The sequence below is a fragment of the Vombatus ursinus genome, unplaced genomic scaffold (genome assembly GCF_900497805.2).
Source record: "Vombatus ursinus unplaced genomic scaffold, bare-nosed wombat genome assembly UNPS02014768.1, whole genome shotgun sequence".
Lineage (NCBI taxonomy): Eukaryota > Metazoa > Chordata > Mammalia > Diprotodontia > Vombatidae > Vombatus > Vombatus ursinus.
The window spans coordinates 19509551-19526818 of record NW_020954546.1 but is presented as its reverse complement, the minus strand read 5'-3'; the positions used below and the strand labels follow the sequence as shown (position 1 = coordinate 19526818).

Here is a 17268-nt window from a genome sequence, read left to right as displayed (position 1 = left end):
TGTGTGTGTGTGTGTGTGTGTGTGTGTGTGTGTGTGTGTGTGTGTGTATCTGTTTACAGGCCATGGCCTCCAGCAGAATGCAATCTCCTTGAAGGAAAGGACTGTTTTTCCTTTTGTCTCTGTATCCCCAGTACCTGGAAAGATTGCTGGAATTACTATTAAAGGACCCGAATTCAATCCCATTTCTGTCATCCATCCATTCATCCATCTATCTCCAATCCTTTTGGAGATATAGAGACAAAGAGATATAGATAGTTATCTATACATGGGGCTCCACATGGCCCCGCCCCTTCGGCAGCTCTTCAGCCCTGGCAGCTGGAGCAGCTTCAGTGAGTGGAGGGCATGACCCTTGGCAAGGGGCTGCCCCAGCCCTGCTGCCGCCGCCACCTACCTAAAACTGAGCTTGGGCTGGCCAGCCACTGGAGAGCTCAATTTGTATAATGTGGATTTATGTAGAGCAAGAACTTTCTATATATTGACTTCAATCTATATCTATATATATATCTGGTCCTGTCATAAATATAGATACCTATAGATAGATAAATAGATCTAGATAAGATAGAAAGGTACGTAGATAGATAGATAAACAGATGAAGACAGAAAGGTATTAAGTTGGTAAAAAGATAAGATACACAGAGAGGTAGGTAGCTGTAAAGATAGGAAGACAGCTATATCTAGATAGATTAGACAGATAAGATAGATATATCTAAATCAGAGTTTCTTAAACTTTTTCCACTCACAACCCACAGTTTAAGAAGCACTAATCTAGATAGATTAGTTAAGTGGATGGATGGGTGGATATATCCAGAGAAGTAGGCAGGTAGATAAGACAAGCAGACAGACAGACAGATACAGATCTGGATACAGAAAACCTCCAACTACGTGACACGCTGAGCTCCCTGGAAGTGACCAGACAAGACTGGACTCCTGGGCCGCCTCTAGTGAATGAGGGGGAATGAGGATGCACAGGCATTTTTCTTTTTACAGAATCCTAAACCGAGAGTTCTGAGGGAGCTCAGAGGCCGTGTTCTTTTGGCCGCTCCCCCCACCCCAAGCTGGCTTTCGGGAGCAGCTCCCAGACCTACCCCGATCTCATCCCCTCGGCCTGCCTGGCAGCGGGGGGAAGCTGCTGGCTTTCTGTCTCTGGGAAGTTTCTGTGGACGCCTTCCCCTCCCTATCAGCCCATCTGCTCTTATTTAACGGGTCATCACCAGTTTGGGGAGGAAATATCTAAACGGAAGTCAGGCCAAAGGAAAGCATTCTAGGCAGAGGAGGTTTAAACTCAGCCAACCACACTAGCGGTCTCCTTGTCATAATAAAAAATGATTTACAATTATGCAGGGATTTAAATGCGCTGGGCAAGCTAGACATGGGAGATTTCCCTTAACCCTCAGAACCCCCTGTAAAGGCCACTGTTACTTTTCCAGGCGCAGATTGGCACTGTGGACAGAGTGCAGGCCTGGGAGTCAGGAGGACCGGAGTTCAAATCTTACCACTAGCACTGACTGGCTGTGTGACCATGGATAAGTCACTGAACCTAAACCTCAACCAATCACTCAACAAGTGCATTTATTTATGTGCTAGGCACTGAGATCACAAACACACAAAAGTCTCAGCCCAGGCCTGAAAGAGTTTACAATCCATCACTTAGACACAGTGTCGGGAGACCTGGATTTGAATCCTGCCTCCAATGCTTATCTGGGTAACATCAAGCAAGTGACTTAACCAGGCTGGGCCTCAGTTTCCTCATCTGTCAAATGGGAGGATGGGATGAGACAGCTTCTGAGGTCCCTTCCAGCTCGAGGCCCAAAGAGCCCATCACATGAGCTCCCTCATCAGTGGAAATGTTTAAACTGGAGGAGGGGAGGAAGCAAGGTCAGACCTGGGGCTGATGGAGTGCCTGGGAGGATGCACAGCACCACGGCTCCCCCTGGTGGCAGAGAACAAGTCTGCAACAGTTCTCTCCATCCAAAGGAGAGGTCTTGCCATCCGCCCTGATGCAGCTCCCTCTCTGCCTGCTGGGAACAGCGAGTACAGTCTGGACTGGCCCTGAAGAGCCCCTGGCTGCCGCCCTCACCTCAAGGCTGAGCTCTAAACTCACTGGGAAGCAAGTCAGCAGCCAGACCCACTACACACGCCTCCCCCTGTGAGGGCAGGGAGGGAAGAAGCTTTTATAGAGCGCCTACTGTGTACCAGGCACTGTGCTAGGCACTTCACAAGTATTATTTCATTTGATCCTCACAGCAACCCTGGGAGGCAGATGCCATTATCATCCCCATTTTAGAGTTGGGGAAACTGAGGCCAAAAGAGTTTAAGTGACTTACACAGGGTCATGAAGCTAGTAAATATCCGAGGGCAGATTTGAACTCAGGTCTTCCCGATCAAGGCTCTATCCAGTTTACATTATAAACCAAAATTAAGAAATGACGGTGCATTATTATTATTTTTTTTTTTTTGCTTTTTGGTGAGGTAATCAAGGTTAAGTGACTTGCCCAGGGTCACACAGCTAGTAAGTATCAAGTGTCTGAGGCCAGATTTGAACTCAGGTCCTCCTGACTCCAAGGCCGGTGCTCTATCCACTGCACCACCCAGCTGCCCCTGATGGTGCATCATTTTGCAGCTGCCAAAAATACTCTTCCTGGGGCAGCTCGGTGGCGCAGTGCACAGAGCGCCAGCCCTAAAGTCAGGAGGACCTGAGTTCAAATCCGGCCTCAGACCCAACACTTGACACGTACTAGTTGTGTGACCCTGGGCAAGTCACTTAACCCCGACTGCCTCACTATACACTCTCCCTACTGCACAAGGTCTGATCAGGTCATTCTGCAGCTCCAATCCCTCAGTGGCTGCCAAATGCCTCTGGGATGGAACACAAACTTTAAGGCCTCCGACAATCTGGCTTCAGCTTACCATCTCCGAACTATTTCGCTTTCTTCCTCTTCAAGTTCTACGTTCCAACCACAAATAAACAACTAGCACCCCTGATCTTGTCCTGTTCCCTCTTGCCTCTCCCTACATCCCTGGAACACATTCTTCCTTAGCCGCTGAAACCCTTCCCTTCTAAGGCCCAGACCAAAATCTACTTCCTCCAGGAAGTCTCCCCTGATTGCTCACCCAAATGACAGCATATCTGTCAAGCACTTAGCACAGTGCCTACACACAACAGGCACTTAATACTTACTCTCTCCCAAGTGAACATGACCTCCTTAGGCTCATAAGATCACAGCCTCAGAGGGGGAAGGGACCTTCATTTTACAGTTAAGGGAATGGAGGTCCAAAGTGGTCATTTACCCAAGGCCACTCAGATACTACAAGTGTCAGGGCCAGGATTCAAGTCAGGATTCAGTGTCTCTAATTCCAAATCTGGCCATCTTTCCACCTCTTGTTAGACTTCTCCTTTGTGTGTATCCCACTGTAACTAACATATCCTGGCTTAAGTGTGTGTGCATATATAATACACACATCTAGACATAGACAGATACACATACATGATGAATGCCTGGCACACAGCAGGTACCCAGTAAATGTTTATTGACTGACCAACTGACTGAAGAAGGGGATTGCTGGGTCAACGGAAAGAAGGGGTCACATGAGAAAGGATGACATGAACGTAAAAATGGCCCCAGGACAGAGGGGGTGAACCCGAATGACAGGAAAGATGGCAATGTCCTAGACAGTAACGAGAAGGTTAGTAAGAGGGGTGGGTGGGGGTGGGATGTCATAAGGTCTGTGGTCTTTCACAACCTATTCACCCTGCTCATTCTGCCCTCCCCAAAATGAAAGGGAGGAGTGAGGGATCTCACTCACCCTGCCAGTAGCTACCCTGGAACACACATCCTGCCCTCCAGGGTGATACACCCATCAGGTGACCCAGCAGGCAAGGGATGGGCAGGTGGGAAGAAGAGAATTTTCCCAATGGCATTTTGACAGCTGTTGTTCTGGGCGCCCAGCTAGTGCCCAGATTATAACTGCCCTGACAGCAGGTTCTCAAAAGACTGGAATTGTAGGAAAAAAATGCTCCAAATGACTAATAAAAAGAGAAATACAAATTCACACAACACTGAGGTTCTATCTCCCACCCACGGGATCACCAAAGATGGCAGGTAACAGTTGTTGGAGGCAGCGGAGAAGATCCAGGCCCCATCAGTGGAGCTGGGAAGTGGTCCAGGGCAATTTGGAACGAGGCCCCAAAAGTCACTTAACCTCTGACCCAGTGATATGACTATGAGGCATAATCCTCAAAAGGTCAAAAGGACCTATATGTACAAAAATATTTATAGCACGTCTTTCTGTGGTGGCAAAGAATTAAAGACTGAGGGAAGGAGATCAACCGGAGAATGGTTGGACCAGTTATGGTCTATGAATGTGATGGAATACTACTGTGCCAGGGGAAATGATGAAGGGGGAGTTTCAGAGAAACCTGGGAAGATTAATATGAACTGATGCAGAGTGAAGGAGACAATTTATGCAACATGTAAAGGACAACCACAGGGAAAGCCTACAGAACCCTGATCAATGCAAGGACCCACGAGGACTCTAGAAGACTTGATGGTGAAAAACACTCCCCTCCTGTCAGTGGCTCAAATGGACGTGCATTTTCAGATATGCCCAATAAGCCACAAGACTGTTTCTGCTTGCTTATAATCACTGGTGACAAAGGTGGGCTTGTTCTGGGGTTGGGGAATGAGGAAGTGAGAGTGATATAAAAAAAGAAGAAAGAAGGAAAAAAGAGCAGCAATAAAACATATTTTTTAAAAAAGACAGAGCAAGTCCAGGACAGGGCAGAGACGAGCAGGGCATGGTCAACACTATCAGGTTAAGAAGGATGTATAATGTTTAAAAGACAAGCCGTGGTAGATTCACAGTTACATAGGCAATCCTCTTTTTCCATCCTTTTAAAATAGAAATGTTTCTATGTTGATGACTGCCAAGTCCATAATTTTTAAATAAATAAAATAATTAACTAGGTAGAAGATAAAAGGTCAGTACAAGAAAGAAATTTTAAATATTAAAAAATTATTTTTTTAAAAAGAAGGCCAAACATACCCCAAAGAGGAGACATCAAAGATAAAGGAACAGGATTCATATGTTCAAAAATAATTATAGTAGCACTTTTTCTTGTAACAAAGAAGGGGAAACAAACCACTTTTCTCTGGGGGATGGAATTCCACTGCAACAGGGTCCTGTGAAAGGACTGGGTCTGAATCCAGGCCCTGCCTTCTCTACCTTGCATGACCTTGGGCAAGTCATCTGCCCTCCTTATTTTAATAAGGGGGTTGGCCTAAATGATCTCTAGGGTCCTTTCTGGTCTTAAACCTATAATGTTACTAATTATACTTTGCATTTTTCCAAGATGAACTCACAAAAGAAAGTCATGGGGAAAGAGAAATATTGGCAAACTCAACAGGAGATGTTGGCAAGCCACTCTGGGCTGAAACGAACACCAGTGGGGAGGGAATGTTTATATGTCGACTGTGTATATTGAGTCCTTAGTAGCTGAACTTTCCTTCCCAACCGTTTTATTGTGAATTCTGCTCTTAAAAGGGGAGATGAACAGAAAAAAAAACAAGAAAAAAAATTTCCCAGATTAAGATGATTCAGAAACTCAAGTGCTCAACGAGTCTCTGGGAGAGATTTTACAGGCAATGGTGACCCCTGAAAATAATATTCTAGCATCCCACCTCTTGACAAAAGAGGTGATAAACTCAGGGTACAGACTAAGATAGTTTTTTTTGGATATGGCCGCTGTGGGAACTGGTAATGAAATATTAGTGGTCCATAAGAAATGCTTAAAAAAAAAAAAAGAAGGATTCAGAGTGTTAAAGGGTTTTCTTTTTCATTTTCCAATGGGACAGAGAAAATAGATTTGTGCTCATTGAAAAAAATTTAACATTTTAAAAATGTTTTAAGATCATAATTTAGCAGCACTTTTTGTGGTAGTAAAGAACTGATTCCCATCGGCTAAGAAATGGCTGAAGAAGGGCTAACCAAACTGTGGGTGGGTGTGTATGGTGGGAAATCACTGCGCAGCACAAAACGAGTATGAAGCATCCAAAGTAGCATGGGAGGACTTACGTAAGCAGAGCTAGGAAAAGACTACACAATGACAGCCCTGTAAATAGAAAGAATAAAGCAAAATTGAACCCTGGCTAATCTTACAGTGTCCAAGAAGCTTGACCCAAGAAAATGGACTCCCCTGCCTTCACTGCACAGGTTGGGGACCACGGGTATGAAATACTACATATACCGTCAGACCTGGCTGCTGCGTCGTTTGATTTTATTGAAATGCCTTTTTTTTTTCTCTTTAAAATTTTCTTTTCTTATAAGAAATGGCGCATGGAGTTGAGGGGGAAATGGATATGAGAAAATGAATGTTAAAAATATAAAGGATCATAAGAGAAAGGGGGCTGAGAGAAGGGAGGGTGGCTTGGTGGAGGTGGTGGTCAGAAGAAAAACACCTGAGGATGGACAGGAAGAAAGGTCAGATTAGGATAAACGGAAAAGAGAGTAAGGAATAAGACAGAGGGAAATACATAGTAAAAATAACTAAAAAAAAGTTTTACAACAAGTTTCTCTGATAAAGGCCTCATTTCTCAAATACATAGAGAACTGAGTCAAATTTATAAAAATAAGAGCCTTTACCCAATTGATAAATGGTCAAAGGATATGAACAAGCAGTTTTTTGATAAAGTAATCAAAGCTATCAATAGTCATATGAAAAAATGCTCTAAATCACTATTGATCAGAGAAATGCAAATTAAAACAACTCTGAGGCACCACTCACACCTATCAGAGTGGCTAATACACAGAAAAAGAAAATGACAAATGTTGGAGGGGATGTAGGAAAACTGAGACACTAATGCACTATAGGTGGAATTGTGAACTGATCCAACCATTCTGGAAAACAATTTGGAACTATGCCTAAAGGGCTGTAAAGCTGTGCATGTCCCAACTGACCTAGCAGTAACACTACTAGGTCTATATCCCAAAGAGATCGCAAAAAAGAAAAGGAAAAGGATCTATATGTACAAAAATATTTATAGCTGCTCCTTCTGTGGTGGCAAAGAATTAACTGGAAATTGAGGGGATGTCCATCAATTGGGGAATGGTTGAACAAGTTGTGGTATATGATTGTAATGGAATACTATTGTGCTATAAGAAATGATGGGCAGGATGCTCTCATTAAAAGCCTGGAAAGACTTACATGAACTGAGGCAAAGTGAAGGGAGCAGAACCAGGAAAACATTGTACACAGTGAGAGCAACATTGTAACAATGATCAACTGTAAACAACCTGGCTCTGCTCATCAGCAATACAATATCCAAGACAATTCCAAAGGGCTCATGATGAGAAACGATATTCACCTCCAGAGAAGGAACTGATGTAGCCTGAATGCAGACTGAAGCATACTTTTTTTAATTTATTTTTTCTTGGGGGCTTTTTTTGTGTTTTCTTTCACAACATGCCTATTATAGAAGGATGTTTTGCATGTCTACACATGTATGACATATCAAATTGCTTGCCTTCTCAATGAGGGGGGATGGGAAGGAGGAAGAGAATTTGGAACTCAAAATTTTAAAAAACAAATGTTAAAAACTGTTTTTACATGTAATTGGGCAAAATAAAATAAAAAAAAACAGAAGGGATCAATAAAAATAATTTTTAAGTGAGGGAGAAGATTGCTCCTATTTTTACAACATTCTCACTACAGCCCTGTGAAATAGAGATCATTATCCCCTTTTCAGAAAAAAGGAGGGGCAGCTAGGTGGCACAGTGGATAGAGCACCGGCCCTGTCAGGAGGACTTGAGTTCAAATCCAGCCTCAGACCAAATACTTGACACTAGCTGTGTGACCCTGGGCAAGTCACTTAACCCCAATTGCCTAAAAGAAAAGAAAAGAAAAAAGGAAATTGAAACTCAGAAAACTCAAGGTATTTGTTCAGGTCTCACAGCCTGCCAGAACTTTGAACTCTAAGCTCAGTGCTGACCCACTGAACCACATGGCCAGTCATGAGTAGAAGGAAGGCCTCAGTTGCCTCATCTGGATAATGGGTACCCATATCATAACACCATTGTGCTGATGCTCATAAAGGACAACAAAAACATTTTCAGAGCAGAGCTGCTGAGCGGCCTTCCTCAAGGTATGATTTTCCTCACGCGGCCTCTCCACGTGCCTCTTCCTGCTTGTGAGACGGTACGATGTAAGACTTACTTGGTTAACCTGTGGCTTTTCATGGCTATGAGGAATTCCCTGAGGATCTCCGGGCTCTGGTGCCTGCAGGGCGTTTTGGACAGGTACTTCATCGTCTGGAAGGAAAGAAAGAAAGAAGGGAGGCATGAAACACGGGGCAGGGAGCACGGGAAGGACTCCAAACCAGCCAGGCCGCTTCCTCAAGAGCATCTGAATCAGCGGGTCCCACGCCCTCGTCCAGCACACACGCGGCCCCAACGTTGGCCGGGCTGAGGACGTGAGATGCAGAGGGCTGAAAAGAACCTCACTGAAGGAAGCGGAAGGACTCAGCCAGAAGAGCCTAGAGCCGGAGAGCTGAAGGGGCCTAGGGGTCATCTGGTCCAACCCCCTCGTTTTATATGGGCCAAAGGCACACAGAAAGCATCCTAGGCAGGATTTGAACTCAGATCTTCAGACTTCGGAGTCAGTTCTCTTTCCACGGTGCCACAATGTGCACATGGGGGTGGAAAGAACCTGGGAAATCACAGGGCTCATGTTAAACACGACCAGACTGAAGCCCAGAGCAGAGAAGGGTTTGGTCCAAGGTCACACAGGTGGAAAGTAGCAGATCCAGATTCCAACCCAGGTCCTCTGGCACCAAACGTACATGACTATCTCTCCTACATCCATTATATTCCTCTCCAGGGTTAGGGTAGTTTTAAATGGCCACCAATTTTATCTATTTTATCCATGGTGGAAATAAATACCAAATTTATAGTCAAGAGCTGCCCAGAGCATGGGGGTGTAGTGACTGGCCCAAGGTCACACAGCCAGCATGGGTCAGAGGGAGGATTTGAACTTGGGTCTTCCTGACTCTGAGGCCAGCAGCTCTCTATCAGCACAGAGATTCAAACACTGAACTCTTTCAAAACTGGGATCTGAGGGGGCAGCTAGTTGATAGAGCACCGGCCCTGAAGTCAGGAGGACCTGAGTTCAAATCTGGCTTCAGACCAAACACTTGACATGTACTAGCTGTGTGACTCTGGGCAAGTCACTTAACCCCAATTGCCTAAAAATAAATAAATAAAAATAATGGGGAAAAAAAAAGTAAAACTGGGATCCGAGGAGGGGAAAGATGCCTATTTATGACAACAAGGGATAGTGATTTCCTGCTCTGGAGCAGGAGGGGCTCTCTGCTCATTATTAATCGATCCACACAACTTGGGGCCTCCATTGACTGCCTGCTCCTTAATGTCTGTGTGATCCTGGATTTGTTACTAGGCCCCTCTGGGCCTCATCACGAGATGCCTCCTCCTCCTCCTCCTTTGTAGAAGGCGAAAGCTCCTTTAAACCTGTCCAGAGGAAAACCTGGGGGGAAGCAGGTCTCCTCACTCTCTCTCCTGGGCCCCCTCCCTGGGCTCTCACTTGTGGCAGACACTAAGCTGACCGCTTCCCCGCCAGTCAGTCCCAGGGAAGGCTCCAAGCTTCGGCCACGTTGCAGGAAGGATGACCCCAGCTAAGGCTCTGGGGGCAGCCCAGCTCCCCTTCCTCTGTTGCCAGACCTTGAACGTCTCCCTTCGGTTCCAGCTGTCACGAAAGCTTGGCCCCTTTCGTGACCGACAGCCTCAGTCAGTCTGCACCCTTGGCCTGTTCCCCAGAAGCCTGGTGGGGATGGGGAGAACGCAGGCAGAGGAAGAAGGATGAAGGCTATTTTACACACGAACCCCCGCCCCTCCCCTCCTCCAACCCAGCTGCCCCTCTCCCCTGCCTGCATCTTCCATCCTTGGGGCTGCCCATCATTTTCCAACCCAGCGACCCCAAGCTTGAGAACCAGAGGCCAGTTCTCTTTACAACTTTTAACCTTGTCTGCTGCCAAAGCAAGGGAGCGGTCCGGGGAGGGAAATTCATTCCTTGGACTAGAGCCCACACAGATAAATGTGTGCAGATGGACAGCTTCAAAGAGGAACTCCCCACCGCACAGGGAACCATGCAGAGTCGGGAGGAAATCCCTTTACTGACACCCTCTCAACAAACCTCAAAATGGGGCACGGCGATGGAGAAGTCAGGGACAAGATGGCGCCCAGACCCGCTCCCCTCACCTCCCTTATTCTAGCCTCCGAGATTACCTGAACCGAACTGGAATGAGTACAAACAAGGGGATGCTTGAAAACACAACTGAATAATGCAGACACATCTCACTTCCATGAATTGACAAAACACAAGTAAACTGAATGAAGGCATGTCTCCTCCTCCATCTGGAAGACCGGGATCGGGAAAGCCAAATGTTGTACCACATGTTCACACTGGATAAATTGCCTTCCCATTCACCCACCCTCTGTGCCTCAGTTTTTCTACTTTTAACATGGGTGAGGCGAGGAAATACTTGCTACCTTAAGCATCTCCGGTTCTCAAATGCCCCAACAACTCAGCATATAAAGTGCTTCCAAGGCAGGCTGTGGCTGGAACCAGCTGTACCAACTGAGCTGATGTTAAATTTTTAGTGTGAGGGTTTATATCTCAGAAATCGGCAAATGCAGGGGGCAGCTAGGTGGCGCAGTGGATAGAGCGCCGGCCCTGAAGTCAGGAATACCTGAGTTCAAATCCGGCCTCAGACCAAACACTTGACACTTACTAGCTGTGTGACCCTGGGCAAGTCACTTGACCCCAGTCGCCTCACCAAAAAAAAACAAAACAAAACAGAATGGCTGGATCAGTTCACAACTCCACCAACAGTGCATTAGTTTAAAAAAAAAAAAATTGGCAAATGATACAAATTAGGATTTAATTTATTGTTTTGATGCTCTAGACGGATGGATTTAGTATTTATCATGTAGATTAAATTTAAAAGTGTGTTGTGGGTATGGCATTTTCCCCCTAGAGGGCCGGATGTTAAACATCTGCAGGCCCACAGCTGCCTCATCCTCCTTTCTGCTACCGGCCTGGTCCCCAAATGCTTTCAGTCGGCCCATGGTAGAAGAGCAGATGCCCCAACTTTCTTATTCCGTTACACAAAGCAGTCATCTATCCAACTGCATGCTGGGCCTCACAACAGAGACATAAGCAGAGAACAGCCAGATACTGACTTGTCCTCAAACGGTTTCTACCCCAAAAACATCAGAAGAAGGAAGGAAGGAAGCCTTTATTAAGCACCCAATGTGTGCCAGGCACTTTACTAACTAGACACTTTATATATATTATTTCGTTTGATCCCTGGGAGGTAGGTGCCGTCATTATCCCCATTTTACATTCGAGGAAACTGAGGCAGACAAAAGTTAAGTGACTTGTCCGGTAATAATGATAATATTAACAAAAGCTTACATTTATATAGTGCTTACTATGTGCCAGGCACTGTGCTAAGTGCTTTATAGATATCGTCTCATTTGATTCTCACAACTCTGGGAGACAGGTGCTCTTATCATCCCTGTTTTAGAGAGAAGGAAACTGAGGCTCAGACAGGCTAAGTGATCTGCCCGGGGTCACACAGCCAATAAACGTCCCAAGGGGGGATTTGAACTCATGCCTCCCTGACCCCAACTCTAGCATTCTAACCAAGAGTGAATCCTGGCCTCACAAAGGCTGACTCGCCCAATTCCAGCTGCCTCAGATTTCTGACTTCTGCCTTCCGTCTCTGACCCTCAGCACCGGTAACGCTCACCTACTTCCTCCGCCCCACAGGAAGGGCCCCACTCATGGCTGGGGGTGGGGGCTGGGGGAAGGTGAGGAGCAGGGACATGGGCAGGCCACGCCCCCTCCCGAGGACAGCAGAGACACTTCCAACTGCAGCTTGTCTGGCTCCGGGTCAACCCAGGTGGCCGTTGGGATCCTGACCAGGAAGCAGCTGGACAGGACTGGTGGAGGGGGGGACAGGAGGTGGATGGACAAGGGGAGGAGAGGGGAGGGGGAGGGGTAGATGGGCAGACAGAGACATGTAAAGGGAAGAAGCGGGGCACAGAGACAATGAGCGCTTCGCAGCCTCACCTCGTACATGATCATGTTCAGGTTCTGCTGACCCGAGCTGTGTTTGTTCTTTCCGCTCTCTTTCCGCTGCTCTTTGAGGTCAGTGAGTAACTGGAATACCTGGGTCAGGGAGGGGGAGAATAAAAAAGTTCTGATGAGGAAATCTGAGGCTTTAAACTAGAAATTCTCTCCCTCTGCACCCCCCAAAAAAGAGGCACTGGGATTCAGTGGTTAGTGAGCCCAGAGAATCTCATCTTGATTCAGTCCTACTATTTGTGTGACCGTGGGTAAAACAATCTCTCTGGGCCTCAGTTTCTTCATTAATAAAACAGGTGGGATGGAGCTCTGGGGTCCCTTTGAAGAGGACTGAGCAGTAGTGCTAAAGTCAGGAAGATCTGAGTTCAAATCTAGCCTCAGTTACTAGCAATGTGACCCTGGGCAAAACACTTCACCCTGCTTGTCTCGGTTTCTTTAACTGTAAAATGAGCTGGAGAAGGAAACAGCAAACCACTGCAGTATCTCTACCAAGAAAACCCCAAGTAGGGTCACGGAGACTTAAGGACAAAAACTATTGTCATCATCATTGTTATTATTATTATATCTATGACTATGGAGCATGACTGTCACATCTTCCTTTCGCTTCCTGATTTCTCATCTGTAAAAAGAGAGATGTGGGCCCGCATTGCTCCTATGCCAAGGAAATCACTGGCCGAGGTTTAAATCCAAAGCCAAGTCAAGTGATTCCTGCAGAAGAGGGAAGCCAGATTGTCTTGTGTAAGAAGAAAGTCTGCTATGGAGAGTGTGGAGAAAAAAACACCCAGAGAAATAGCATGTGGGCCCCTGCCCCAATCCTGCCCCTGCCCCAGAGGGAATGTCCTTGTTTCTCCAAGGTCAGGCAAAGTCAGTGCTGTCAAAGGGGGACATTGCACAAGCAAAGAAAACAAAATTCTTTCCTGTTTTTGAAAAGCCAAATGGCCATAGGAAGGGTCAAGGCCTCTGACTGGTGAGGATGTGGCCTCTGTCCATGCCGGCCCTCAGCAGAGCTCACAGAAAGCAGGCTTGTGTGGGCAGTGAGTGACCTGCCCAAGGCTGGAGTCACACTGGCCCAATCACAGAGACACTGTGCAGGGGCAGCAGCAGGGCTGGCTGAAGGGGAGGTGGGCGGACCAGAAGGGCAGCCTCACCGGCCTTCCCACAGATCCCAAAGAAATAACGGTCAAGTCCAAACAGACTTGGGTGTGACTGCCCTATTTCACTAGCTAAATATCCCGTGTCCCTCCCCACCCCCCAACCTAATAAATCCCAATACCTCTCTTTCCCATTTCTGCTTTGAGATTTCCAAAGTGTTTTTAAAAATGTATTTAGTATTTTATTTTCCCCCAGTTACATATAAAAACAATTTTTAACATTCATTTTTAAAACTCAAGTGGGGTTTTTTTTCATCTTTATATGGAAAATATTATGGTAACTATGATTTTATGGATATGGCTTTATTTTTTGTGTAAATTTTTAAAATTTATTTCAAACTTAAATACAAAATGAGAAAAGAAAACAAGAAACATTGCCATGCACACAGCTGAACATGAGAGGATTCAATATAAAATAATAAATTTTCATTTCAAGAAAACCTATATAATAAATACTACACATTGCTTTCAAAGCTGCCCAGTCTTTCTTTGCTTCTCTGTTGCTTTTCTTTCGTTGTCTGCTGTCCATTTTTTACTTTATTTTTCCTTCTCCCGACCCCCGACTCCCGACCCCTGTCCCCCACCCCAAAGAAGGCCCCAATTAAGTGTGGATACATACACACATACACAGATATCTATAAACATACACATAGATACACATACACACTCATATACATATATGGAAGCCCAGACTCCACTTATTTCCTCCTATCGCCTGTTTCTCTAAAGATGGTTGGCAGCTTTCTTCGTAAGTCCAAGCCTCCCCATGTTTTTCTAAATCAACCAGCTCATCATTTCCTACACCACCACAATATTCCAACCCAATCCCATCCTACCTGAGAGATTGTCTACGAAAGCTTTCCCCCAATTTTCTGCATTCCTTCTTTTCTTGGCTCCACAGGTTTTATTTATACAAGAAAATTTTAATTTAAATAATTGAAATTATCCATTTTACACTTCAACAATGCTCTCATCTTATAATATAGTTAAAGGTCTGAGGCTGCTGAATCTACTTCCTTTATATCTTTTTCCTCTGGTTTCTATGAAGTTTCTGACCTTTTGTTCTTCCAAATGAACTTTGTTATTATATTTTCTAACTCAGTAAGATAATTTTTTAGCAATTTAATTGGGATGACACTGAATAAATAGATTAGTTGGGTAAAATTGTCATTTTCAAAATTATATTGGCAATACCTACCCATGAACAATAGATATTACTTCAACTATTCAGATCTGACTTTATTTGTATAAAAAGTGTTTTATTTTTATGTTCATACAGTTCCTGCATCTGTTTTGTCAAGTATAGGCTCAGGCACTTTATACTGTCTAGTTACTGTAAGTAGTCTAAAACAATATTAAATAATATTGCTGACACATAGTATAGTTTCCCTATTTTTCTCTTTAGATTAAATCTATTTTAACTACAACTTTGTCTGAGATCATAATTACTACCCCTGCTTTTTTTACATCCTAAATTCCACTCTTGCCCTTCACTTTATCTTTACGTGTTTCTCTCATTTGTATGTTTCCTGAAAGCAACATATTGTTGAATTCAAATTTTTAATCTGCTATCCGTTTCCGTTTTATGGGTAAATTCGTCCCATTCACATTCTAGGCCACGATTACTTGTGTACTTTCCTCTTTCCTACTTTTCCTCACTATCCTTCTCACCCTACTGGATATGGCTCTCAATATTTTAATCACAGCACACCTCTGGGCCGAGCTGTTGCAAGGATTACTGTCCCCAATTTGCAGAGGCAGAAACCAAGTCTAATTTAAGTGCCTTGTCTATCATCACATGGCTAGTAAGTGTCCCAGACAGGATCCAGACCCAAGAATCTGGACTCTGGGCCAAGCCCAGAGGACTATTCCTCCATCACAGAGCTGATCTCTTCCCTTCCTGCTCAAGCTGCTCCCTCCGCTCCCCATCATCTCTAGGACCAACGACAAAGAGAAAGCCCACCACAATATGGTGCCCCCTCCTACCTCACCCTGCAGTCCCACCACCCAGGCCACCCTGGGGCTCGTCACCCATGACTCCCCAGCTCTCAATGTCCCTTGTCTGTGAACCTTCCCACCCCCCGGTTTCCTTCCAAGTTCAGCTCAAGTCCCACCTTCCTCTACGGGAAGCCTTTCTTAATTGGATTAGGAATCAAGAAGACCTGGAAAGTCCTGGGTCTGCTGTCCACTCCTTTTGAGACTCTAGGCAAATCTATCAATCTCCTCGAGCCTCGGTTGCCCCATCTGTAAAATGTTTGAGGTCTCTTCCAGCTCTAAATCACACATACTAACAACCTCGGTGAGCCTATCCCCTTACCTATATCATGACCAAGGTGGCCTAGATGACCTTCGACTTCTAAGTCCTCTGATCCCAACTGCTATTGTCTGAAGGATCAGGGTTTGGGCTGAATGACCTCTTCGAGGTCACCTCCATCTGTAAGGTTCTAAATGCAAACCCCGCTCTATACCCTTACGGGGTTCAGGAGGCACTTAGGGCCAGGACGCTTGTCAGATAATCCAATCCAGACCCAATTACCTCATAATTGCTGAGCAGAGCGGCATTGGCGTCCTTCCTGCAGAGGAAGCAGAGAAATAAAAAACAGAGTTATAATCCCATCAAGAAAAATAAATGGTCCAACCTCCGGAGCAGGAGGCCTCTAAGGTCCCTCCTAATGTCAAAGCTAAGGTCTGGTGGAACTATGTCCTATTGCCTGACAAGAAAGTGGAGGTCAGCAGGCAGAAATGAGAGTCCCCAGGCACCTGGGAGGGGTCCGGGCACAGGAGAAGAGAACTGGAGCTAAAGCAAAGTATGGAGCAAAAATGCCTTCAGAACACAAACACGGCTCTGAAAAGTCAACCGGGTTCAGGAAACACTGGCCCGCCACCTACTCCCTCTACAACATGTCAGGCACTGCGCCAGATGTGGGGGGACTTAAAACATACACACCTACCCACACACACACACACACACACACACAGTGTAACAGTCCCTGCCTTCAAGGAGTTTTCAGTCCACTGAGGGGTGGAAGGGAATATGGCATCTACACGAGTAAGTAAAAATGAGGTAGTTTGATGAGGGAGAAAACACTTTCTATTAGACTGGCTTAGACTTCAGGTAGGTCGTGACACCTGATGGTGAGCCTTAAAGGAAGCTAGAGATTCTAAGAGACAGAGGTGAGAAGGGAGTACCTTCCAGGAAGAGATGACACAGCCTATGCAAAGGTGTGGAGGCTGGAAATGGAATATCTTCTTTCTATACAGATCAACCAAAATGCATCTGATGCCAGCAAGAGAGGTAGCACAAATGCTATGTCATAAGCTTCATCCCTCTGATGAGTACTTACCCCACAATAATTCAGTCAGTGGTTCAGCAGCTCAGGGGGTCACAGAAGGGCCTGGGCCTCTCCCCTCTTTAATCAAGACACACCAATTTAACAGATATAGTAAGAAGGTAGCACAGGGGACAGAGCCCCAGGGCTGGAGTCAGGAAGACTTATCTTCCTGAGTTCAAATCTGGCCTCAGACACTTACTAGCTGTGTGACCCTGGATAAGTCACTTAACCCTGTTTGCCTTAGTTTCCTCATCTGTCAAATGGATGAGCTAGAGAAGGAAATGGCAAACCACTCCAGTATCCCTGCCAAGAAAACCCCAAACGGGGTCGTGAAGAGTGGGACACAAATGAAACAACTAAGCAACAACAAAAAAGGACACAAAAAAAGGCAAAAGCCAGTCCCTATCCTCAAGTAGCTTACAATCTAATGGGGCAGACATCGTGCAAACAAACATATGCAAAGTCAGCTGTATTCCAGAATAAGATGTAAGAAGACTGCAAAGTGAGGAGGGAATTGGGTGATGAAGCAAAGAGCACTGAGCTTGATTTGACCAGAGTGTGAACCCTGACTCTATCTCTTACTAGCTATACTTCCAGAGTATGAACCCTGACTGTCTCTTACTAG

The 17268-nt window shown here is 45.5% G+C and overlaps 1 protein-coding gene across 2 annotated transcripts in view; it reads right to left on the bottom strand.

Moving 5' to 3' along the window:
• The window catches only part of CRCP (CGRP receptor component), a 50624-nt gene that overhangs the window by 19582 nt on the left and 13774 nt on the right, over positions 1 to 17268 (bottom strand). The window contains exons 2-4 of one of the 2 annotated variants that reach the window (XM_027862431.1): positions 15848 to 15884; positions 12146 to 12244; positions 8210 to 8304 (exon numbers count right to left, since the gene is read on the bottom strand). In XM_027862431.1, the coding sequence (XP_027718232.1) occupies positions 8210 to 8304; positions 12146 to 12244; positions 15848 to 15884 (231 nt within the window). The remainder of the gene's footprint in view (positions 1 to 8209; positions 8305 to 12145; positions 12245 to 15847; positions 15885 to 17268) is intronic. The other variant, XM_027862432.1, reaches the window with a different exon arrangement.